Below are 25,846 nucleotides of genomic sequence, written 5' to 3' on the forward strand. Positions count from 1 at the left end.
ATTATGCTAGGAATATTAAGCTTGAAAATAGTGCCCGGCTGTGATGGTCACTCTGGGCTGTTAATGTGAATCCTCCATTTTTGTTTGCAGTGTTGTTGTAGCCCTGTTGTTCCCAGGATATTAGAGAGACAAGGTGGGTGAGGTAATATCTTTTATTGGACCAACTTCTGTTGGTGAGAGACACAAACTTTCAAGCCACACAGAGCTCTTCTTACTTCTGTTGGTGAGAGAGACAAGCTTCTGAGCTTACGCAGAGTTCTTCTTCAGGTCTGTAAGCTTGAAGCCTTGTCTCTCTCACCAACCAGAAGCTGGTCCAATAAAAGATATTACCTCACCTACCTTATCTCTCTAATGTGAATCCTGTGATTATGGCCCTGTTGGGTACATCCTAATATACTGAGAGTATGAATCTTGGTCACTAGAGGCGGTATGTAAATCTTGATGCTAGTAGCTTGCTGTTTAGCTCTTACTCCACTCTGAGCCTGGGAGTTTTAATTTTGGTATGTGTATCCTGATGGCAATCTATGAAGACAGTGGAATTTGGAAATAAGGTGAACACAGGGTCAGCCTTACGGGTGGGCACTGTGGTCAAGAGGCAAGGAGTGGGGTAGACTTGGGGTGTGAGGCCATAGAAGGGAGCTCAGGGCAATGCAGAGGGAGGCAGCGGGACCCCAGGGCAATGGGCAGGGGGGCGGATTCCTCTGCCACTTTGGCCTTGCCCCCCCCCACACACACTTTTACAAGGTTCCAGCATCTTGGCCACGCCCTCTCCTCTCAATGAATTTTCAAATAGGTCTCCAGGTGCATCCACAAATGCTACACCTTATCCAGCATACTGCTGCCTGATAAGATCACAGCACACTCTACACGAGCCTAAGCAGCCACATCGACCTGCCTAGCTGACGTCTCATGGCAAGACATCTGTCATGGAGCAATGTGGCACTCTATACACATGTTCACATTGCACTATGCCATTGCCCAAGCGACAGCAGCAGACCATGTCATGCTACAGATTTCATTCCTCTCACATCCTTGGACCCACCTCCATGCTGATCACTGCTCACTACTCACCCATGTTTGGAATACATATAGGAACCATCCCTCTAAGAAGAAGAGGACATTACTCACCTGTAACTGGAGGTTCTCTGAGATGTGTGGTCCCTATTTGTATTCAATACCCACCCTCCATCCCCGCTGCTGCAGACTGGACTACTCAATGGTATGAGGAATACTGGGATGGCATCAACCCGCATGGCCTATTATACCCTCGGTTGCAAGCATGAGGGGACACATAATGCACATGCAGGTCAACGGACACTGCTAAGAAAATCTTCCAGCTCTGGCGCATGGCACACATGCACACCCATGTTTGGAATACAAATAGGGACCACACATCTCAAATAGCCACCAGTTACAGGCAAGTAACCTCCTTTTCAAATTCTCTATGCTGCTCTGTTCCTTCTTATTGCTCAGTTGGTGCAAAAGAAGCAGAAACTAACTGCATCCCTCTTGTTCATGATTCTCTCAGCACAGGGAAGTCATTAGGAGATACAGAGATTGCACACCCACCCTCCCTGAATCCCCCAATGCAGGGGACATGTCAGGTCAGAGGGATATGTTCAACTGGCAATTAGTCTCTTGAGAACCATTACCAGCTAGTACAAGAAAAAGCCGCATCAGGGGAAATGAACAACCTATAACCAGTTCCCTGACAGTCCCCACGCTCTGCTTTAATGAGCGTAAAGCAGAGAATCTGGCCTACATGTTGTCCACTTAATGGACAAACTTGTCATTATAAAATCTAACAAAACCTTCCCTCCCTCCCACATTAATGACTATTTTGATTGGTGATTTCTTTCTTTAAAAAACAGAGATAGTGAACCTTAAAGAAAAGGTTTAACAATTTCATAAGTTATTAGTCATCACATATTGCAAGACATTGACAATATTATGTAGCCTGGAAGATGCTCAATCTCTAAAAGGTGTAGTTTTGGTTGGTTGGCAGTTTGATTTAAATCTACAGACCTCTCTTTCTGGTCACATTGATGTGTTATTTCCTCATTCTAGTCTGTTTAAAATACTTGGGAGTACTCATATGAAAATGATGAATATGTTCGTAGTTATGTCCAACTTTGTAGGATCCAAACCTAAGAAAAAATAATTAACAAAGCAAAATCATTACAACGTAGCTACAATGAATTAATCCATGCAATTAAATCACACAATTTTATAATGTAATTAACATTTAATCTGAACAATTGTTTTTAAACTGGGCTTCATTTTAAAGTAGACTTATTGAAAATACATTTTTTTCAAAAGCAAAGATGGGAGAAAAAAAAAGCAAGAATTTCTGAAAGGCAAATCACACAGAATGACAGGTCTGAAGCAAAAATAGAAAGTTCCTTTTAGGAAAACAAAACGTTTAGTCTATTACAGCAATATGCCACAAAAGTCTATTTGTATCAGAATCAGCAGCTACATCCTGGTACAAGTAAATCATAATTACCTATATGCTCTAGTTATGAAGGAGTGAGTATAATAAACACATTTAAATATGCAGTGTCAACAGGGCAGCTCCAGGCACCAGAGTAGCAAGCGCGTGCCTGGGGCAGCAAGCCACGGGGGGCAGCCTGCCGGTCGTTGTGAGGGCGGCAGTCAGGCTGCCTTCGGTGGCATGCCTGCGGGAGGTCCGCCGGTCTCGCGGCTTTGGCGGTGGGTACACCGAAGGCGCGGGACCAGCGGACCTCCTGCAAGCATGCCACCGAATCCACGTGACCAGCGGACCGCCCACAGGCGTGCCGCCGAAAGCTGCCTGACTGCCGTGCTTGGGGCGGCAAAAACCATAGAGCCGCCCTGAGTATAAATGATTCCATGATGGCCCAATCCTATGGATATTCCATAAATGGAACTTCAGCTGAATGAGAGTTGCATAGATGCAGTGAAATCCTGGCCCCACTAAAATCAATGGGAGTTTTCCTGTTGACTTTAATGAAGACAGGATTTCATCCGTGGAGTGCCTGAAGGCTCAGACCCACTGTTTGTCCAGACTCCCCTATTCTTCAAATTATGCCAAAAAGTTGTAAGCCCTAGATGAATGGAGAGAAGTATATTGCATATCACATTTAAACATGTAGATTTTAATAACCTCAGTAATAGTCTAGCAGTTTTCTTTTACAAAAAGATCAGCATTGTTTATTAACAATTCCAGCATTAGCTAGACATATACAAAGAATAGAAAATTTCTTTTTAAAAATTATAGTTAAAAAGGTAAAGCTTGTTCTTGGAAGCCGTCATTTTCCTGCTTTCAAGCAGGAGTAAAAGAAATTAGAACAGGAAGAAACTCGCTCTGCATTGAAATAAATGGAGAAAGATCAGGACTTGATTATGGATTTTAGGTAAGTTTCAACACATGGAACAGATTGTGGAAATCTTCAATCACATGCATAACCCAACTGACATCAGTACCTAAAAAACAAATACTGAAATTTACCTCATGAAACTTAAGTACTTCTCCCACTGATTTCAGTGCAGAACAAATTTCCTTTCTATCCTTATTTCTCTTACTTCCTGAGTATTAGCAGGAAAACGGCACCATCTGCCTCCAAAAACTCTTTTTCTGTAACACTTGTTCTGTTATGACTACATACTATTCTAGAGAGATGCAACAATTAAAAATCTTCACGTGTTTAGCATTTATATTGTATTTTATAAAGAGGTGCAGAGGAACATGCAACCCACATTGACTTTAAAAGGAGTCATGAATTAATCCACACATCACCAATGTGAGGTAGGTATCTTCACTTCACAGAGCTGTACACTGGGGTACAGAAAGGCTAAATAACTCAAGGCATATGGCAAATCAGCGGAAGAAATTAATTAGAAATAAGGGGCTCTGGCCTCCTGATCTTGTGCTCCAGTCCAGCAGACCATGTTATATTTATAAAACCCAGTTTTGTTCCTGTGACCGAAAAAAACCCTGTATTCACCCCTATACACTACTGTAATAATCTTTGTACAAAATATGCCTTGTTAGGTATCATTTGAAAACTAATAATTCATTGGTCAATAATATCACGGTAAAATGTGTGTAGCAACATTAAATGAAAAGTTTTGAAATCCCCCTGCATGAAGTTCTTAGCACATGTTCAAAATCACACAACCCTAGCCAGACAGAAGTATCCTGGATGAAATGTGTGTTTCTTCTTCAAGTGCTTGCTCATATCGATTCCAATTAGGTATGTGCGCGCTGAGTGCATGATCGTCAGAGAATTTTCTATCCTAGCAACACCCGGTGGGTCGGCTGGGGAGCCCCCTGGAGTGGCGCCTTCATGGCGCTGGATATATACCCCAGCCGGCCCAGCACCCCCTCAGTTCCATCTTACCGCCCATGACGGTCGTTGGAACTGTGGAGCATGGCATAGCTGTCCTCCACTCTCCCTAGCTTTCCTTGTTAGTTATTGTTGTAGATAGTTCTTAGTTGTATAGTTATAGATTTAGTATAGTTTAGTAGTTTAATAGCTGTTATAGAGTAGTTATAAGTAGTTAGCGAGGGTAAGGGGTTTTCATCCCCTCTTTCCCCCCAGCGTGCAGCCAGGCTCATGCCCAAGGCTCCTGGCTTTAAACCTGTGTGTGACCTGCGCTAAGCCTATGCCAACGGGAGACCCCCACGACTCTTGTCTAAAGTATCTAGGGGAGTCTCACCAGATCGATAAGTGCAGGATCTGCAAGGCTTTTTGGCCCAGGACCAAAAAGGAGCGGGACTTTCATCTCAAACAGCTCCTTATGGAGGCGGCACTTAGCCCAGACACTCCTTCGGCACGCCAAGCTCCGGCACCGAACGCCTCGGTGCGCAGTGCCCCAGCGGCGGCCTCGGGTACTGCACCGTGAGGAGACGCGGATAAGACCCCATGGCACCGTCCTCCATCGGCACCGCGTCCGCCGCAAGCCCCTCGGCACCGTTCCCTGTCTCCGGGTCACAAGAGACCCCGTAAAACACAGGAGACTGCCACGCAACAGCAGGCACCAGCGCCCCCCGCACTGACTGCGGAGTCGCGTCCGGCATCGGAACGTCCGAGGTTACAGGCACCGTCATCGACACCATTGACTCTGGCACCGGTAACAGGGCCATTGAGTCCGGTGCGGACTGGCTCCACACCCCGTTCCGTGGTTGAGCCGTGTCTCCCGTCCACGCTGGAGATGTTTGCGACGGCGAGAGACCTCATTGCCCTTATAGAACCGGCACCGCCTCAGTCCGCGGCACTGCATCTGCTCCACATGGTGCAATCCAGGGGCAAGCCTGCCCTGCTACGCCCTCCATCTCCGAGCGTGGACTCTCGGCACCGCTTCCGGTCTCGGAGCAGATCCCGATGCCACTCGCAGTCCCGGAACCGGTCTTCATCACGGCACCGGTCGTACTCGGGGCCCAGCTCTTCCTCCTGGCACCGGTCCACCTCTCGGCACCGACCCGAGCATCGGTACCACTCAGAGTCCCGACGGTATAAGCACTGATCCCGTTCGAGAGGCCGCTCCCGGCACCGATTCTATAGACGGTCGTCTTCGCCATCCAGATCTGGGTCCTGGTACTGGCATAGCCATCGGCACCATTCTCGCTCCTGGTTCCGCTTCCTGGCACCACGCAGAGACCACTCTCCCATGGACCGGCACCGCTCGGCACCGTTCCACAAGGAGCCAGCGCAATCACACTCAGCACCGCCCTGGCCCTCAAGATCTGCATCTCGCTCTTCTGAAGGTGCCTCCCGCTCAGCCTATCCTGCTCAGGGTCAGGCAGCGGATGATCTGGGCCATTGGCAGGATGGGGCAGAGGACCCTAGACAGGACCCTGCACATTGGTCTTTCTGGACCCCATGGATATATCACCAGGCACAAGGGGCTCCACTAGCGGCCTCTCGCTCGGCACACTCGGAGCCCAGGGTACCGGAGGCCACCATTACCCGTCCTCCTCCAGGGGGTATGGAGGCTCCTGTGCCAATGCCCACGCAGGCCCCAGACCCCGGTACACGGGATCCTGTGCATCAGGGACCCTCGGACCCAGACCCACCTCTGGATCCTTTACCCCCTGAGGCATCCTCCTCGTCTTCCCCAGATGAGGTGGTGGCGGGCACGACAACTTCGGGCCCACCCCTGATAGACCTCCATGCCCACCAAGACCTGTTACGTAGGGTGGCACGGAACATGGATCTACAGGCAGAGGAGATAGTGGAAGTGGAGGACCCGGTGGTGAGCATCCTCTCAGCTGATGCCCCATCCTGGGTGGCGTTGCCCATCTTCCGTACGATCCAAGCTAACACCAACACCATATGGCAAACCCCTGCCTCCATCCCACCCACTGCCAGAGGGGCAGAGAGAAAATACTTTGTCCCCTCTAAAGACCATGAGTATCTTTATACCCACCCTCAGCCGTGTTCACTAGTGGTCTCCTCAGTGAACGCAAGAGAGCGCCATGGTCAACAGGCGGCAGCGCCTAAATCGAAGGACGCCAAGCGGTTCGATTTGTTCGGACGTAAGATTTACTCAGTGGGGGGTCTGCAGCTCAGAGCTACAAACCAACAGGCGCTCTTGAGCCGTTACGAATACAACTCATGGAACTCCCTGGGTAAATTTAGGAGTTGGTTCCCCAGGACTCGAGAGAGGAGTTTGGGGTCCTAGTAGAGGAAGGTAAAAAGGTGGCTAGGACCTCCTTACAGGCCTCGCTAGACATAGACGCATTTCCTGGTTGCAGGTGTCTGGTTTGCCGCCAGAACTGCAACAGACCCTACATGATCTGCCATTTGATGGTCGGGGCTGTTCTCGGACAAGACGGACTCTCGGTTGCAGAGCCTAAAAGACTCCAGAACCATCATGCGCTCCCTGGGGATGCATGTCCCAGGACCCCAACGCAGGCCATTTAGGCCCCAGCCCCAGAGGTTCTACCCTCCTCCTCCTCATCCAAGACAGGACCTCCCGAGAAGGCATGGACGAGGGGGTAGAAGGAGGTCGACCGGCCCCCAACCCGGTCAGAACCAAGGCCCTCCTAGACTACCTTCAGTGCCTAGACAAAATTTTTGATGGTGCGCTCGAGGACGGCACTCCTTGGACGTACGCAGGTCCCTTGCTTTCTATATCGAGCGTACAAAGCCGTTTAGGAAGACGACTCAACTCTTCGTTGCACTGGCTGACCGGATGAAAAGCCTACCGGTCTCCTCGCAACGTATCTCCTCTTGGATCACGTCCTGTATCCGTGCTTGCTATGACTTGGCAGGTGCTCCGACACCGCGCCTCACCACCCATTCCATGAGAGCCCAAGCCTCCTCGACTGCCTTCCTGGCTCATGTCCCGATACATGATATTTGTAGAGCGGCAGTTTGGTCATCGGTTCATACCTTTGCTGCTCACTATTCGCTTGTACAGCAGTCTAGAGACGATGCTGCATTTGGATCAGCGGTTCTGCACTCAGCGATGTCTCACTCCGACCCCAGTGCCTAGGTAAAGCTTGGTAGTCACCTAATTGGAATCGATATGAGCAAGCACTCCAAGAAAAAAAGTGGTTACTCACCTTTGTAATTGTTGTTCTTCGAGATGTGTTGCTCATATCCATTCCAAACCTGCCCCCCTTCCCCACTGTCGGAGTAGCTGGCAAGAAGGAACTGAAGGGGCGCTGGGCCGGCTGGGGTATATATCCAGCGCCATGAAGGCGCCACTCCAGGGGGCTCCCCAGCCGACCCACCGGGTATTGCTAGAGTAGAAAATTCTCCGACGATCGTGCACGCGGTGCGCGCACACCTAATTGGAATGGATATGAGCAACACATCTCGAAGAACAACAGTTACAAAGGTGGGTAACCGTTTTTTACCTCAATTTATATATAAATAGTAAACCGGGTGCTTGAGACAGTAGGGAGAGGAGATGGCAGGAGACAGAGTAAATTTGTATGTCACCAAATACTGGTGAGAAGAAAGAACATGAAGCCTCCTTCACCGGATTCCAGGTCACCTTCTTTACTCTTTGAATAAACCATTCTTTGAGGGGTAACTCTCAGAAGAATCCACTTCAAGGGTTAACTGGACTATAAAAGAAAGGGGAAAGAAAACCCAAGGGATCTGTCTCTCTCTCTCTCCCCTAAGAAGACAAAGGAACCAGCCCTTTGACTTTGAGGGGTGACCCTGACCGAAGAATGCCTGGAAACATATGGTAAGGATTTTACCTTGAACCAAGTCTAGCGTGTTTAAGTTTTAGTTGCTAGAAAGCGTTTTATCTTTAAACCATTTCTGACTTTAATACCTTATACTTGTACTGTATTCACTTAACACCTCTGTTTGTAGTTAAATAAACTTGTATTTTTAATCTAATCCAATGTTAAGTTTCAACTGACCTGTTTGGTAACTCCAGTTAAAGTAGGAAACTGTTGAATATCTACCCTTTACAGGGGGAACAGACCTTTAATAACTTAATTGTCCAGGAGAGAATGGGACAATGCAGAATGCACATTTTAGGAAAAATTGGAATGGGGAGTGTGTTAGGGTCATCCTGAAAGGCTGGTGGAAGCCAGAGAGTGACTGGAACATTGCCAACAGGCTACTGGGGTCTGAGCTGCTGAACCAGGGTTGCACCTACAATCAGACACTCAGGGTGTAACATGCTGTTAGGCTGTTTGTGAGTAGCCCTGGTTGGGAGCTACAACAGTAAAGCATTGTGAGGCACCCAAGGTTGCAGAACAGGTGGTGAAAACCCCTCACTGGTCTGGATAACACCCGAATGTGACAGTTCCTCAAGTTTTCCCTTTTTGGTAATAAAAATAAATAAATATTGATCATCTTCAAATGTTTTTCTAATACGCTGACCTTGGGTTGAAATGGATGTCCTCAGGAACTTGGCTGGGGTCAATGATGATTTTGTCATTGTCAACATAATTATCCAAGTCATCTGGGATCCTAAATTTGGCCATCTGAACTTCTGAATCACTCAGGCCAGCATGAGAAACGCGGGCATAACCCAACCTATCACATCCAAACACAGAATTACTTTGAAGAAATAGCTCAAAGTCAAATCACCACATTAAAGCCTTTTTAAATCAGGGACTTTAACAGTTATTTTAACCCTCCAATATAATTCTTTTCATTTCTATAGCACCTTTCATCCAAAGATCTCAAAGCACTCTACACACAGAAGCTTCACAACACAATTTTACATATGGAAAAACTGAGAAACAGTGTAAGTGCCTGAGATTACACAGCAAGTCAGATGTAGGACTACGAATATTAGCTAGAAAGCATTATGTTGTAGTTTACAATCATTAGAATATATTGGTATGTCTCAACAACTTTTTTCAATTAAACCATTTTGAAAGTTTCCAATAAATATTCAGGGAAGAGAAGTGAACTTAAAATACATGCGTAATAATAAAAGTTGTGTTATAAATGGCATCTCACTCAATACAGCTTTTCTCTGTGTATTCAGTCTCCTTATGGACAATATAGTTTACTATTTTTTATTCCCGTTAACACTGCAGACTCTAAACAGCTATGTCAGAGTGAGCTCAATTCTATTCTGGCTCACGAATCACCAACAGAATTATTTACTAGGGGCTCAATCCTGCAAGTTGCTAAGCATCCAGCCCCGGTCCGGCAAAGCACTTAGCATGTGGTTAACTGTAAGCACATGAGTATTCTCACTGACATCAATGCAAAGCTTTGCTGGACAGGGCCAGAGTGCCCAACACCTCACAAGATCAAGCCTCAAGATAACATTGCAAAATTTGTATCACTGGTGGTGATGAGTGAGCAAGAATTCCAGGATGAGATTGCAGACCTGGGATTTAGGAAAATAAAGTTTTTATGTATTAACCGAGCAGATTTGACCTGGAAGTCTTAAAAACACAAAGATGGAACTCCCATGATGACATTTTTACAGAGTAACTTTACAAAGTAGAATCACAGTAAGTCTGACTTCCACTTATCAGGTTCCATATTACTTCATGTTATACCTGACTGCCTACATGTAGTTTAGTAGTTTGCCTTCAGCCAGTCAGAAAGTTTGATGTAAATTAAAGATGAGAAGTAAGCTCTTCCATTCAGATGAGTTATACAGGTTTCTGTCATGAGATCTAAAAATGATAATGGTAACATATCTAAAACAAGTAAATTATCCATTTTGACATACCTTATTAGTCCACGATACATGATATAATCACACCACCTGTCATTATCCGTACTGTCAATATCCTATGGGGAAAAAATAAAGCAAATATGACAACGTTTCTTCAAAGATGGACCTCAGGTCAGGGCATGTCTCCACTATAGCTGCTGCAGTACCACAGTGCAGATGCTTCCTATATTGACAGAAGGCATTTTTTCCATCAACGTAGGTAATCCACGACCCTGATCAGCACTAGTTAGGTCAACAGAAGAAGTCTGCCATCAACCTAATCTGCGTCTACACTGGGGGTTAGGTAGACTTAATTACAATGCTCAAGGGTATGAATTTTTCATACTCCTGAGCAACGTAGCTAGGTTGATCTAAATTTTAAATGTAGACCAGGCCTCAGTAATAGAATCTGTATGGGGATACAGAACAAGAAAATGATTTGCTTGAGATGTAGTCAAAAGTTGCAAAGGAAACAGAATCCTGATGTTAGATCCAGGCAGGTAAATAAAGGAAGACTGATTTTTTTTAAGGTATTTTATTTCTAAAATAATAGTTCCTAACAGGTAATTGAAAAATGGAACAGATTTTAAAACAAGTTGTTTTTTTAAAAAGTATGTGTATTTTTAACCCCATAATCTGCATAGGTTACTGATTTGGAATCTTAAATTCATCTTTTGTAAATTAGTCAATTGTTATAGTTAGTAGTAGTTCTACATTACCTTAACATTGCCATTTTCAATTAGTTCTATGTAATCTCTGGATCCAGGAGCTGAAGTGATATATCCTAGAAATACAAGCTGTCGAGAGCTATTCTTCAACAGGTTTGAAATAGCAATAGCCTGGAGCTTCCTGTCCAAGTCATCTCTGAAAGAAGTGGGAAACGGTTACTAAAAAAATTTTTTTTAAAGGATCAAAAAAGAGTCTCACTGATACAAACACAGAAAACCATGGGTTATGCAGTGGAAAACAGTGTGTGAAAGTTTACAAAAATAGGATGCTTTTTAAACTTTTGAAATGTTTGACCTATGGCACAAATTAGCTGCAAATAAGAGCTTCTTTCTCCTCAACACACTCCATGAATAACTTGTTCTAAGTTTTTATACAGAGCTCTAATCACCATGAATATCTCATCTGAGTATCTTGTGCAGTTAAGACTTTGGATCTGTCTAAATTATAAGTTTAACTGTGCCGGCACATAACTGTGTGGCACATTTTGGGATGTCCACATTCTGACAGGACAACCAAATCCTAGCATTGCATTACAGAATCATGCTAAAGCCTAGATAATGTAACAATTTCTCTAACATCATTCAAAAACAGCGTCCCACAAATACTACCAACAAAAATGGTGCTGGAAATGTACTGAGGGTACATCTACACTACAGGGGGGAGTCGATTTAAGATACGCAAATTCAGCTACGTGAATAGCGTAGCTGAATTCGACGTATCGCAGCCGACTTACCCCGTTGTGAGGACGGCGGCAAAATCGACTTCTGCGGCTTTCTGTCGGCGGCGCTTACTACCACCTCCGCTGGTGGAGTAAGAGCGCCGATTCGGGGATCGATTGTCGCGTCCCGACGGGACACGATAAATCGATCCCCGAGAGGTCGATTTCTACCCGCCGATTCAGGCAGGTAGTATAGACCTAGCCTGATTTAACTAAATCGATTTAAAGACTGAGTTTAATTTAACCAGTGCAGGTTGTGTGCATAGACAACACCAGAAAATCATTATTTTCCTGTATGTTTGTATTGTAGAACCTTGTGCTGGTATTGCTGGACAGATGCAGATCAAAAGGCTTTATGCCGGAATATACCTTCCCAGTGCTCTTATTGTATTTACTGAATTTCTAAATATACCTTCCCAGTTCTCTTATTGTATTTATTGGGTTTCCAAATGACTCCAATAAAAATATCAGTGATCCAAGTAGTGGAGTTGGTCTGCTTCCTCCTACAGATAACACACACTTAACACAAGCCAAACAAAGGAATGGTTTAAACAAGGCACTGATCCAGATCGATACAAAGCTCTGTGCTGAACTAGCTATCTTCCTCACAGGTCCTCCCATGTGTCTCTGTGAGAGAAGACCTGCACTTATATAATCCCATTTTTTTAAAAAGAATCCTTTATTAATATAAAAGCTACGGTTTCTGATTACTGTCCCCCATTTTCAAAAGCAGCAATAAAATTATATTTTTAATTAACCAATTATAAAGCCTCCATTATGAATATGAATTCTCAGAATTAGTCTCAAAACAGAATTTACTTTGCACCTGCTTCCTTAGCAAGCTGATAGTAGCCTTATAAACTGATAAACAGAGCAATGCTTAATATGGGATGATCTTGTGCCCCTTCTCCAAAGGAACTGGTGCTCCGGTGGGCTGGAAAAGCAAGTTCTTCCCTCAAAGGAGGCTTTTGGCTTCCAAGACTTTTAGTTGCACTCAGGTCATGTTTTCAAACTTTTCTTTTTATCTATGAGGGCTAGAATTTTTTTTCCTTAAGTGAAAGCTGAGATCCCAATAATCAGTTGACTCCTGGAGCTAGAGCTTTTAAGAAAAAATCCATCAAATATCACAAGACTTGAGAAATTTGTAAGAATTGGTAACACTGGTATTCTCCCCTAAATAAATGGAAAGCTGGACTGGAGGCTTTAGGTCACTAGAGGAACACTGCTGAAGGGGAGGGTGGAATGGCCAGGGAAGGATACCGCAGGAGGGAACTGTAGGCTGGTCAGTAGGTAGGAATGCTGGCACTAAGCACTGAGCTCCTTCCATTCCCCATGCACAGCTACCAGGTGGGCTGCTTGTTTCTATTCTTTTTCAATTTGAATGAATGGGCCTCCAGGAGGTGTTTCCCAGGCCCAGAAACAGCGCTCAACCATGTCGAGGTGATGCATAACTGTTGCCAGCAATTGCAAATTGCTCCGCTCTATGTCTCCCAGCAGGGCTGCTTGCATGGCATCACATTGTTCTGCACAGTGGTTCCTGTATTGGCTGTGTAAATACTGCAGGATAAAGTGTGAGATGCTTGTAATGCTCACAACAGGGCACAGCTGAGTGGGGTCCATGCTTATTGTGCTATGATGTCCGCCACAGTAACCCAAGCTTGCGAAAAAGGCTTGGTTTGTTTGCAATTGATTTCAGGGAGGGAGGAAGGGTGGGAGGTAAGCACATCATGGGAGGCTAATGCCATGTTCCCATAACCACCCGCGTCAATATTTTGGTTCCATAAGGCATTGCAAGCCCAACCCAAAATTCCACTCAGCTACATGCACTGTGGGATAGCTACCCACTGTGCAGTGCTCTGTGAGTTGATGCAAGCCCTGCTAGTGAGGATGCATTCTGCCGACACAATGAGCGTAGTGTGGACACACAAGATTGACTTGCTTAAATCAGAGGCTTGATGTCGACTTAACTTTGTAGTGTAGACATGGCCTGAGAGAAACACGGGTGCTTCCCCCTCTCCGTGGCCAGTTTCTCCCACTCCCTTCTTGTTGGGATGTGCTTCTCCTCCCTTCTCTGCTACCCTGACAGCCAGATTCTTTGGGGTGGGGACACAAAGTTGGACAGAAAAATGGAAGTGACTGGTCTGCCTGCTTTAAGCTCTCTTTTAGAGGCCAAATTGGGAGCCATTTCAGACCAATTCAGTTTAATTAGTAAGACAGTTTCCAAGAAATCCAGCTAAGTGGGAGTGAAGCTTCTGAGGTCGGAAAGTGGTGAGGGGGAACTTAATGGGTGGGCAGAAGGAAGCAAACTGATCATTTAAAACTACCTCCCACATTTCCCTGGAACCTAGTGGTTATGGCCAGACACTTTCAACTTGCTTTCTAACATAATTATAATAATTAGGGAGTTTATGGAATTGCCACCAGTAACTGCTTGCTGCTCCAGTACAACTCACATTTTCTATGCTTTTAGCCTGTGATCTCCTCAAGGCAGAATCCTGTTTTTAGCATGACCCATTCATTAGTTTAAAGTGCCAAGTACACCTTACAGCACTATAAATAACAACTAACCACGGAGTAAATTGCTGTTTATACAATGTATCTTATTAGAAGTCTCAGAATTGCTATCTTTTGGTACAGAGGGGGAAAAAAGAACACCCTACACTTAGGCCCTATAACTTCTTACCAAGCCACAGTTTATGCCACCTGTACCTGAGTCTATCCTCCCTGATGGAACATCATGGAACTCTACCTACTGAGAGGAAGGAGGCCGAGGTGAGGGGGAGGAATCTAATACAGTTTCAAAGCCAATCTTTACTCTGTAGACACTAAATAGTCTATAAAATCAGCATAGTAGCTTTGCAAGGTCTATAGCAGTGTAAACCTGCATATCTCAGTTTTGCTGAGTTTTGCCGGATACATTTCTACCTTAAAATAAAATCAAGATCCTTTCCCAAACCATTAACTTTATCATAGTATCTCCTCCGATGTGCTTGCTTAAAAAGCAATTATTACAGTGGAAAATGTTTAGCGGACATTTACTTTATAAAAACCACTGCTTAATGTCAATTACGTAGAAAATGGAAAGCAAAATGTAACTAAATTAAAAAAAAAAAAAATCACACACTCTTCATTTCCAAAGTGAGCAACAACAAAATCCACCAGTTTCCCAGTGAAGTTGACAGTCATGGAGATGGCTGGTGCAATCTCTCCCTCAGGGGATGGGAGAAGGTGATGGCTGGATTTCACAATTGGGTATCTTGATAGAGCCATAATCCTACAGTGAAATAGAAGGAAACTTAATTTTTTCAGTTCTAAAACACGATAAGGATGGTCCATAAACAAGCAGACCAAATACAGACATCAGACTTCAAAACACAAATACTGCTTACAGTGCATTAGGAAAGGTAAGTGAAACTGGATAGTATTCAGCACGTAGATTGATTTTAGCATTTAGAGCCCAATCGAATGGCCACTGAAGTCAGTGAAAGGACTCCTATTATCTTCAATGGACTTTGGATCAGACTCAGTCTTCAACACATTGCCTCAGCAATCCTTGAGCAAATTTAGCTATGCTAGGCACAAGGCCAGAGGCTCAGTGCCATACTTTTTGTACACAACAAAGCAGAATACAATAAACTATCTGCATATATTGAAGCATTCAATATCTTTTTACACATACATAAAAACACTTTTTAAAAGTTGTTTTTAAACAGAAATACACATTTTTAAATATTTTGTCAAAGATATTCTTCCACTACTGAAAGGAACAGCTGAGAGTCTACCAGCAGGCACTGCAGCACACAGAAAAATGAGAAAGTAAAATCAGTGTGCCATCCACAACTCTTAGCAGAAAAGCTCTTCCAGAAGAATTATCCATTGCAGGAAGGAAGCAGCTGCTTTGATGTCCTAGACAATGCACATACATTACAACAAGAGGCTCCTGAAAAGCAGCACAATTTCACTGAATATCCTGCCAGCCACAGCACAGGATGGCAAGGCCTTTTGAAAAGTGAAAATAAGCCTGACATTTTGACTTAGAGCACCACTGCGAAGTAATTCAAGGAAGGAAGACTGAAATAAATAGTTGATATCCTCCATGCAAAATAGGACTTCATAACCACCATCTTTCCATAACTTTTGATTACAAGTGAGCAGTAATCCAACCTTAAATTGAAAACTTTTCATTCATTCACCTTCAGTTTGGATTTTTTAAGTGTAGTTTTTACTTTCACAAAATATTTTATGACATAGTATTTTAAAGGGAAATTTTGTAGGACCATGTGACCAACTACTCCTTTCTCTACTTTATTTCTCATTCTTTAAAATAAAGAGGTGGAAGATTCCTGTAACCAGGTTCCTCCAAGTGTTGAATCACAGGGTAGAAATTAAAAGTAAAGTGTAATAAATGTTACTAGGAAGCTCCATATGCTATTGAAATCTCAAAATTCCCCTTAACACAATCCAGTATCATAAAAACCACTATTTCAAGGCAGCGAAGACCTTCAAGTACACCTTGAGTGGAAGCTGGTCAGATAGTAATGTAGAACTGGATACCAGAGACTTGGTTAAAAAAACATGTACAGATGTATCTTTCTATATATTTTCCTGCATAAAGTCCAAGCTAGATTCAAACTCATGTTAATCAAAATTCCAAGTTATTCCCAGCACAGTTACATCCCCACAATTTATACCGTACTTAAGCCTGAATCCAAATTCCCCGAGGCCAAAATGTACTGAAGAGAAATACTAGCTAACTATAGTGTTAGGAGCATGGTTCTTCTCAGTCTAGCCAGACTATAAACCAGTAGTAAATCCCTTCATTCTGCTGCAGGATACAAGAATCTGGAGGGCAGACTTTGAAGACTGGCCTTTTCTAAACTGGCATCTTCTTTTCTGCATTCTGTACCTAGGAACTTGGCACACACTGCTCTCAAAGTCTGCTGTCCAGCTTCCCTGATTTTACCAAGGTTCTGAGTGTCTCTCGTCCACCTTTGGAAAAATAAGGGCTGTATTGTACATTAAGTTGCTAAGAACTTTTATCATTAAAGCTTGTGACATTTAATTCATATTTTTAAAAATCCATGTCTTTCCACATCTATTGTGTGTGTTTCCAGAGATAACTCACCCCCACGTGTGATCCCTTGCGCTTGGACCAAAATCTGTGTAAAAACCCAGTTTTTCTCCTAACCACATGGTTGGATCAATGTTCCCAATGAATGGCTTAGAGGCATCACTCTCCAGAATGGTAATAAAATCTGCACCTGGGAGACAAAATTTTGAAAAACTATAACTGTATAAAAAACCCTCAAAGTTATTCTTCTGCTCACACAGGATGGATGCAGCTCCCTCTAGCACCAGTCAGTGCCAATTCTACATTGACCAGAGGTTACTAAAGAGTGATGCAAGGTTTTCTCTCTCATCCATTGTTGTATACGCTGTTTCTGAAGTGCTCCCAGCCCTTGCTACCTAAGACCCCTCAGTATGGACCCCTTACACCAATAATTCAGCCCATTCCACAAAAGTGTTTGTTAATACCATTCCTGGAGTCTCTCCTGCACCCCCACAAGATGGAATTGCAGCCTTACTTCAAGAACACTTTTAGAGCATTTTATTTAGTACAATAAAAATATGAGTGAAGGACTTGGTGGCTCAGAGGATTTGAATGGGACACAGAACTCTTCCTTTCTAGGGATCAGCTCAAACGCAGCTCACACAGGTAATGATTGAAAGTGGATATTATTTGATGACTGTTGATCTATGTAAAGTAAGCTAGTCTGGGTCCAGTTCAGAACAGACAGGTGTCCACTTCACAAAAACTCACCATCACATTTGGCACTTTTATTGGCTGTCTCATCAGAGATAAGAAATGAATAAGCACAGCAACTCAGCTGCTCACTCACCATTAGAAATGTCCCCTCAAGGTCAAGGTTGAGGCATGTTGGTAGCTGACAATGTGGGAGAAGTTTGCTCTGCCCTTAGACATGATATTTTTATTCTAAGATTCTCATAAAAATCAGGTGATTTTAATCAGAAACAAAGCAATGCTTGCTCATTTCTGAAAGAGTGGAATCTCAAATTTGCTACACCTCAATTATTAGTGAATTTATGAATTTCCTAGAAAGTTATGTAATATTTATATAAAACATAGAATTCTGTAATTTTATATTAAACCTATGTCACCAGTAGACAGAGATGTAGATTTCTTAATCTAAGGTTTGCCTTGAAATTTCTTACTACTGTTTTTGACATCTGAATTGCTTCTTTTGGAAATAAACATTTCACTAGCACAAAGAAACTTTCAAAGGAAAATAAGTAAATTACTGATCCAGTCATTTATGCTTTTGGTTCATGAAGGCTTCAGTTGGTGGGTTTTAATGTGCATGAGAAATAAATACTTTCAATATATTTCTTATATAGATACTTTCAGGTTAAAAACATGAGCTACACAGTTCTATCTGAAGGGGAAAAAACCACTAAGAGGACATGTATCAGAGGGGTAGCCCTGTTAGTCTGGATCTGTAAAAAGCGACAAAGAGTCCTGTGGCACCTTATAGACTAACAGACGTATTGGAGCATAAGCTTTCATGGGAATATTCACCCACAAAAGCTTACGCTCCAATACGTCTGTTAGTCTATAAGGTGCCACAGGACTCTTTGTCACTAAAAGGACAGAGAGTGGCCCAACTTTCAGCTCCCGGAGTTCTGAATTGTTTTTTTTAGAGGGTGGGGGTTGCCTACTGAATGGGCCGAGGTGTCTGCTCCCTAAACACAAAACCATTAGGGCACTTGAGGAGGTCAGAGCCGTCTGTGCAATAGCCCAGTGCTTCTTGTTGCTTCCTAGCCCCCATGTCATACATCAGCTGCATCAGTGCCTGCAAACTGCTCATTGACATGGAGACAACACCTGCTCAGGGGAACAATTGGTTCCCTTAGTAAAAGGGGAAAACACAAACCATAATGCTAACCCCATCATCAGCATCACTCCTTCCTAATGCCCTTTGTGCACCTGAAGAGGAGCTTGTGTGAGAATAATGTTATAAAGCCTCCCCCACACACTCTATTTCCACCTGATCTTGGCCCCTTCCATTCATGAGAGCAGTAGACAATCCAGATACATACGTAGTGCTAGAAAAGCAAATTTTCTTGCTCATATATGTTAAAACCAACATCTTAGAGTATAAAATCAAGTACATTTTAATAAGAATTCCTCTCTCTCATACTACTATTTACAATGTTTACGTTATACATTTCTCAGCTTTGACAATGCAAATAGACAAGTTTATAATTCATGGCTAGCTGCCATTTTCATTTTCAGGCACTCAAGAAATGCACAAGGCTGCACTATTTTGCTTGCAAACATTGTAAGGGAATGTTTATTTTAAAACTAGGAGTTCAGTGGCACCTTAAAGACTAACAGATTTATTTGGGCATAAGCTTTTGTGGGTAAAATAATGAAGTGGGTTTTTTACCCATGAAAGCTTATGCTCAAATAAATCTGTTAGTCTTTAAGGTGCCACCGGACTCCTCGTTGTTTTTGTGGATACAGACTAACATGGCTACCCCCTGATATTTTAAAACGGTTTCCATTGGCATTAAAAATAATGGAGAAGTTAAAAAAACTAAATTTGGAGCCAAGTTTATCTGAAAGAGTCTTTAAACTTAAACTTTCTTTAAGTAAATGTACCAAATATTTTGCTATTTGCAGTTTTGTTGTAGCCATGTTGGTTACAGGATATCAGAGAGACAAAGTGGGTGAGGCAATATCTTTAATTGGATCAACCTCTGTCAGGGAAAGAAACAAGCTTTTGAGCTTACAAAAAGAGCTCTACTTCAGGTCTGGGAAAAATACTTAGAATGTCACAGCTACATACAAGGTGGAACAGATTGTTAAGCATAAGGAGTTACCACGTGTTGCAAGAGGCCATTCAAGGTGAAGTGGGAAGTTAACACCTCTGCAGTAATAGGACAACGAAGGGTTAGTGGGTTACAGTTTGATTCAATAAAGACAATCAATTTATAACTCATTACAACAATTTTTTTAGTGATTAACAAAGTGATGAATTTAAGCTCTCAGTCTCATCTTTTGGAAGAATTGTGCAGTTTTCCTTTGAGGATGAGGACTAAGAGATCAGATATGGAGTGACTGATTTGTGAAAAGTGGCCTCTTAGTCCTCATCCTCAAAGGAAACCTGCACAGAGCCTGGGCGCTTAAATTCATAACTTTGCTAGACATTAAAAAAAATCATTGATTCAATAAAGACACTGGATTTATGGCTCATTACAACAAACCTGTCACCCACTAACCCTCCTTTGTCCTACAACAGCAGAGGTGTTAACTGCCCACTTCACCTTCAATATTTTGCTTACAGAAATGTATTTAGACAATCACGCCTCTCTATTACAAGAAAGAAAAAATCTGAGGTTGATTATTAAAAAGTTCTCTCCAGCGGGGAATTCCACTTAAAACCAGAGGGGATATCACTTCCTCTTACTTGTTTGAAGCAAGTGGATTTTTAAGTATATCACTGACATGATCATAATGGAATAGCTATAAACACAAAAGTTTAAATGAAACTATTTCATCCTACTGCTGTGAGGAACAGTCCTGTGCTAACAAGAGGATGGATTCAATGACCCAGTAGGTTCTCTTCTTTCTAGCTCCTATGATTACACCTTGTAGGATACACTGCTAAAATAAGGCTGACACAAAAAGGTACCTGTTTGATTAAGCAGAATTGCTGAACCTTCCAGGTTTGGCCACCCCTCATTGTCATATCCAAACCTGAAAGGCCAGATTGCAGCAGAGAAGTCTCTTGTTGAAGGCTGTAAGAAAAGAGAATGAAGAATTAAAAACCTGGTAAATTCTATGATGTCTTTTAATCTAAGGTGCCATAAAACTGATCTAAGATTACACATTTTAATGAGTACATGCTCCTAACACAGGTAAGTAGATCACAGAGGTCTGTAGGTATTATTAATAGCACATAATTTCCACAAATAGAGAAAATCAGGAAGTCATGACATTTAAAATGTACCCACACAAATAAGGTAGGCAAATGAATAAGACGGGGGGGAAGGGTTACTCTCTCCCCATTCATGATGTGTCATAAACCTGGATAAATACCACAAAAAAATTACCCACAGACGTTCACTCACATTTTAGTGTATTTGCATCACCTTTATTAAGACCTTTTTTGTGTTTGCCATCTGTGACTATTCTAATGAAAACTAGTAGGAATAGTTGTCATAAAAGCAAGTTTTGATTGAATATTTCAGGATAGTCACAGAAAGAAAATTTCTAATTCATAATTGCAATTATTCACACCAGAAACTTGATTTTATAACATTCATCCACTCATGGAACAAAAATATGTCATGTAACGTGTCTAATCAAAACAGCTCTAATTTCAAACTGAAGCTATCGAATACTCAAAGCAAAACTAACATTTGTAAGTAAACTGCATGCTGAAATATGTTAGCATAAAATAATCTCTCTCACCTGAAGCTGTCACAGCAACACCCAGCTCTTTGGCCAGATAGGAAGCTTGGATCCCACCCACCCCCTTAAAAAAAAATCAAATTTCCTTAATGAATCAAGAAGGGATGCTTCTAACTTGCAATAGTTTGTCAGAAAGGCTCCATTCAGAGTTTCAGAGTAACAGCCGTGTTAGTCTGTATCCGCAAAAAGAAGAACAGGAGTACTTGTGGCACCTTAGAGACTAACAAATTTATTAGAGCATAAGCTTTCGTGGACTACAGCCCACTTCTTCGGATGCATATAGAATGGAACATATAATGAGGAGATATATATACACACATACAGAGAGCATAAACAGGTGGGAGTTGTCTTACCAACTCTGAGAGGCCAATTAATTAAGAGAAAAAAAACTAGACACAATCAACTCCGGTTTGAATAAGGACTGGGAATGGCTGAGCCATTACAAACGTTGACTCTATCTCCCCTTGTAAGTACTCTCACACTTCTTATCACACTGTCTGTACTCGGCTAGCTTGATTATCACTTCAAAAGATTTTTTTCTCTTAATTAATTGGCCTCTCAGAGTTGGTAAGACAACTCCCACCTGTTTATGCTCTCTGTATGTGTGTATATATATCTCCTCATTATATGTTCCATTCTATATGCATCCGAAGAAGTGGGCTGTAGTCCACGAAAGCTTATGCTCTAATAAATTTGTTAGTCTCTAAGGTGCCACAAGTACTCCTGTTCTTCCATTCAGAGTGACATAGTAACAAGGTGGCTTGCCTCATTAAGGGTCAGGGGGTCTGGGGCCAGCAAGCCCTGTTCAGTTATCAGACCCAGCTGAAGGGATCAGGTGATTCCTATAAGAGCTTAAGGGGAGCTGCAGGAAGTAGAGTGGCTCCTGTGTTCTGAATACTGGGGCGGCTCTATGGTTTTTGCCGCACCAAGCACAGCAGTCAGGCTGCTTTCGGCAGCAGGCCTGCAGGATTCTGGTCACGCAGATTCGGCAGCATGCCTGTGGGAGGTCTGCCGGTCCCGCGCTTTCGGCGTACCCACCGCCGAATTGCCTCTGAAGCCGTGGGACCGGAGGACCTCCTGCAGTATGCCACTGAAGGCAGCCTGACTGCCGCCCTCACAGGGACCGGCAGGCCGCCCCCCGTGGCCTGCTGCCCCAGGCATGCGCTTGCTGCGCTGGTGCTTGGAGCCGCCCCAGTCTGAATAGAGTTCAAGTGCAGCATTAGTCCTTCCTGGGCTTGGGAGACAGCACAGCAGCCCTACAGTGACCAACCTGTTGTCATGTATAAATGAATTTGTGAGGTAAGAGTCCCATGGTCTTTTCAAAAGCCGGTTCTCCATGGCAGCACAACAGGCCTGTCACTGTACCAGCTTCAGCTTAGATTTTCACTGTGGTTACCCTATACTGCTACGCATACTAGCAATGGAGCACTGCAACATTAGCCTAGTGACATGTCATGGTTAAGACAACATTTCAAACAAGAAGCACGTGACTGCTTTTCAAATCAAGAATTTAATTCCAGCTAATAAAGAATGTTATTCCAACTTACCTGATCCAGTTTTAAACAAAATGCTTGTTAGCTGGGTAAATCCTATAGTCTAATCAAAGCATTCCATTTCTGAACTGAAGACAGTAGCCATTATTCAGGACAAAGGATAATGCAGATAAAAACTTGGTACTGTTCGTGAAGGGGGATGTATGAAGCTTGGAAATGAATCTGATGCAATATCATACACACTTCAACACTGCCCAACTCAACAAAATTTGAACAGATTCTACTATGACTCAGCCAAGTTACAGGCACTGAGTTTAGAATCTCCAACCTGCTGGGTACAAAACCACTTGCTTGCTTCACTATCACACGTTCTTAGGTCATGAATACATGGGCAACTATTTGCAACAACATCAGTGAAGCACGTGAACTCCCTCATTACCCCTTGAGTTAAATTCTGCCCTGATGAAAGTAACCCTGCATCAGCTAACTTGAAGGGAAAAAAAAAGTGTACTCACAGACTACCTTATATAATAAAAGTTTTACTGAGGCACTGGAAAGATTGCTATCATTCCTCCAGTCAGAGAGTGGAAGTCAGAACAACCATTCACATTCATCATCATGGAAGAGGGTGGAAAGACACTCTCTCAAGAAGAGGCAATTTGAACATCTTTTCCAAATCCTGGAGATGCCCCAAAACATCTTTACACCATAAAATCCCTTGGGTTTATATTATATGTAAATCCACACTTCGCAGTCCAATGGGTTCTCACTTGATCTCTCTTCCCACATCCTCCTCTTGCTGTGTCCAATTTTCCTTTCTTTTGCCCTACATTTTCTTTGGACTATTCCCTTTTTCCTACTTGTCTTTCCTCCCTTCTCAGTTTTATACCATACTAATAGTATCACTATTCATTACTCTCTGACAAGCGCTTTGGAGGCAATTCTAACTTAATTTTAGTCTTCATTTTTCCCACCCGTTATTTTTTATTTGTATTACAGAAGCACTTAACAGTCCCAAGTAAGATCAGGGCCCCATTGTGATAGCTGCCATATGTATTCATAGCAAGAGAGACAGTTGCTGCACAAAAACAACTGCAATTCAAACAGACAAGGCAGACAAAGGGTGTGAGAAAGGAAGTATCATTCCCCCATTTTTTAAAAAACAGAGGGGAAGTAAGGCACAGAGATTGAAGGCTTGTCCACACTACCCGCCGGATCGGCGGGCAATGATCGATCCAGTGGGGGTCGATTTATCGCATCTAGTATAGATGCAATAAATTGACCACTGAGCGCTCTTCCGTCAACTCCAGTACTCCATCAGAACGAGAAGCACAAGCAGAGTCAACGGGAGAGCGTCAGCTGTCAACTTATTGCAGTGAATACACAGCGGTAAGTAGATCTAAGTACGTCGACTTCAACTACACTATTCATGTAGCTGAAGTTGCGTATCTTAGATCGACCCAGCATGGTAGTGTAGACAAGCCCTAACTGACTTACCCAATGTCATAAAAGAAGTCTGCTGCAAAGTCAGGAACTGAGACCAGATCTCCCAAGACCCAGTCCAGTGACACAACCACAAGACCATTTTCCTTTGTTCAATACATATTCATATACTGAGTGACTTATAGTTGCTGTGTATTGCTGGAAAGATTTCTAAGGGATCATTTGCAAATGTTACATTGTGTTTGAAAATATATTTCTTTGTTAAAAAAATAAACATATTACTCACCCCTTGACCTAATTTCTTCTCATAAGCTTTATATCGCAGTCCTAATCCTAGCAAACCCACACCAACAAACAGCCATAAGACTTGAAACAGAAAAAACACAGGAAATTAGTTGTGAGAGAGAAAAAGGGAAAGAGTGCAGAGTTAATTTCATGGTCTCAGTTAAACATGGAAGGATATATTCTCTTCCCTGGGATTAATATTAAGGAATGGGAGATACTGCCCGGTTATAGTTAAATCTCCACATATTCCAACAATAACACAGTCCCAAGGAAGTGTAAGTACTTAGAAAGTATCTGCCCATCAGCATACATGCAGATATTTTAGAAGAAAAATCTATCTGCCTTGCATTCATGTCCTCAAGAAACAAAGCAGAAACAGCAGGCTTCATATAGCACTTTCCTTTGTATAGCTGAAATTATCTCTACTGAAGAACCTGTTACAGAAATTCATAAAGGCAAAAAGAAAATGCTCTGTTTTGCCTGGCTCTGAACCAGAAATCCTTTTAGAGTATGGAAATATTAATTTGTTAATATTATCTTGCCAAGCAAATAGCTATAGTTTACTTTAAAAACTCCCAGACCTCAGAAAGATGCAGTCCCTATCAAACCTCCATAGAAGCACTTTTCTAAATGTACAAATTGGCAGATTCTTGAAGAAGCACTAAAACCTTACAGAACGCAAATCATAGCATGCGTCTGACGAAGTGGGTATTCACCCACGAAAGCTTATGCTCCAATACATCTGTTAGACTATAAGGTGCCACAGGACTCTTTGTTGCTTTTTACAGATCCAGACTAACACGGCTACCCCTCTAATACATAGCTTCTCTGTTGCTTCTGAAGTCTGCCAAATCACAGTAGTGGACAGCTAAGGGTTTGGCACTTCATAACTCAGTGATTAAATCACTTTGTGATCATTTCACATATACAAAGGCATATTATGCCTATCAAAAAACTCAGTTAACTCTAGTCAATTCATTCATCAAATCCTTAAACAAACAGTGATAAACTGACGTATAATTAATTTTACATTAATATCAAACTCCTGTAAAACAACTTTACTGCACATTTAGGCAAACTTTACAATGAATAATGGCAGGAAAAAAAAGTCACATATTTACATGCCTTATAAAGCACAAAGGTGTTTGAGGGAGAAACTGACCAAGAGCAGTAAAGTCTGGGAATGCTGGGGAAGTAAAGCCAGAGGTCAGTGTTGCAATAAGTTATAATATCAGTTTGATAGGACAAGGCTGTGCAGTGAAGCCAGTAGACAGGGTATTTTACTGTTCCACTCTTCTGAAGTTATAACAAGGCTAATGGCTTTGTTTTGGGGGTGTTAAAACTTCTCATATTGACTATAAACATATTTTACTACACCCTAGGTACTTATATGGCCCCACTACCACAGTTTCTGAGCATTTCACAATCTTTAATAATATTCACAACACCCATGAGGGTGTTTTACAGATGGGGAAGTGAGGCACAGAGAGGCTAAGGGATTTGCCCAAGGTCATGCAGGTAGTGATGGCAAAGCAGGGA

The 25,846-nt window shown here is 42.7% G+C and overlaps 1 protein-coding gene across 1 annotated transcript in view; it reads right to left on the reverse strand.

Moving 5' to 3' along the window:
• Positions 1 to 312: 312 nt before the first annotated feature.
• The window catches only part of CWH43 (cell wall biogenesis 43 C-terminal homolog), a 43,899-nt gene continuing 18,365 nt past the window's right edge, over positions 313 to 25,846 (reverse strand). The window contains exons 9-16 of the mRNA XM_034772074.1: positions 24,309 to 24,388; positions 20,305 to 20,410; positions 16,713 to 16,848; positions 14,712 to 14,861; positions 10,860 to 11,004; positions 10,156 to 10,217; positions 8,838 to 8,993; positions 313 to 2,147 (exon numbers count right to left, since the gene is read on the reverse strand). Of these exons, the coding sequence (XP_034627965.1) occupies positions 2,051 to 2,147; positions 8,838 to 8,993; positions 10,156 to 10,217; positions 10,860 to 11,004; positions 14,712 to 14,861; positions 16,713 to 16,848; positions 20,305 to 20,410; positions 24,309 to 24,388 (932 nt within the window). The 3' untranslated portion in view covers positions 313 to 2,050. The remainder of the gene's footprint in view (positions 2,148 to 8,837; positions 8,994 to 10,155; positions 10,218 to 10,859; positions 11,005 to 14,711; positions 14,862 to 16,712; positions 16,849 to 20,304; positions 20,411 to 24,308; positions 24,389 to 25,846) is intronic.

Source organism: Trachemys scripta, chromosome 5, assembly GCF_013100865.1.
Source record: "Trachemys scripta elegans isolate TJP31775 chromosome 5, CAS_Tse_1.0, whole genome shotgun sequence".
NCBI classification, from domain to species: Eukaryota; Metazoa; Chordata; order Testudines; family Emydidae; genus Trachemys; species Trachemys scripta.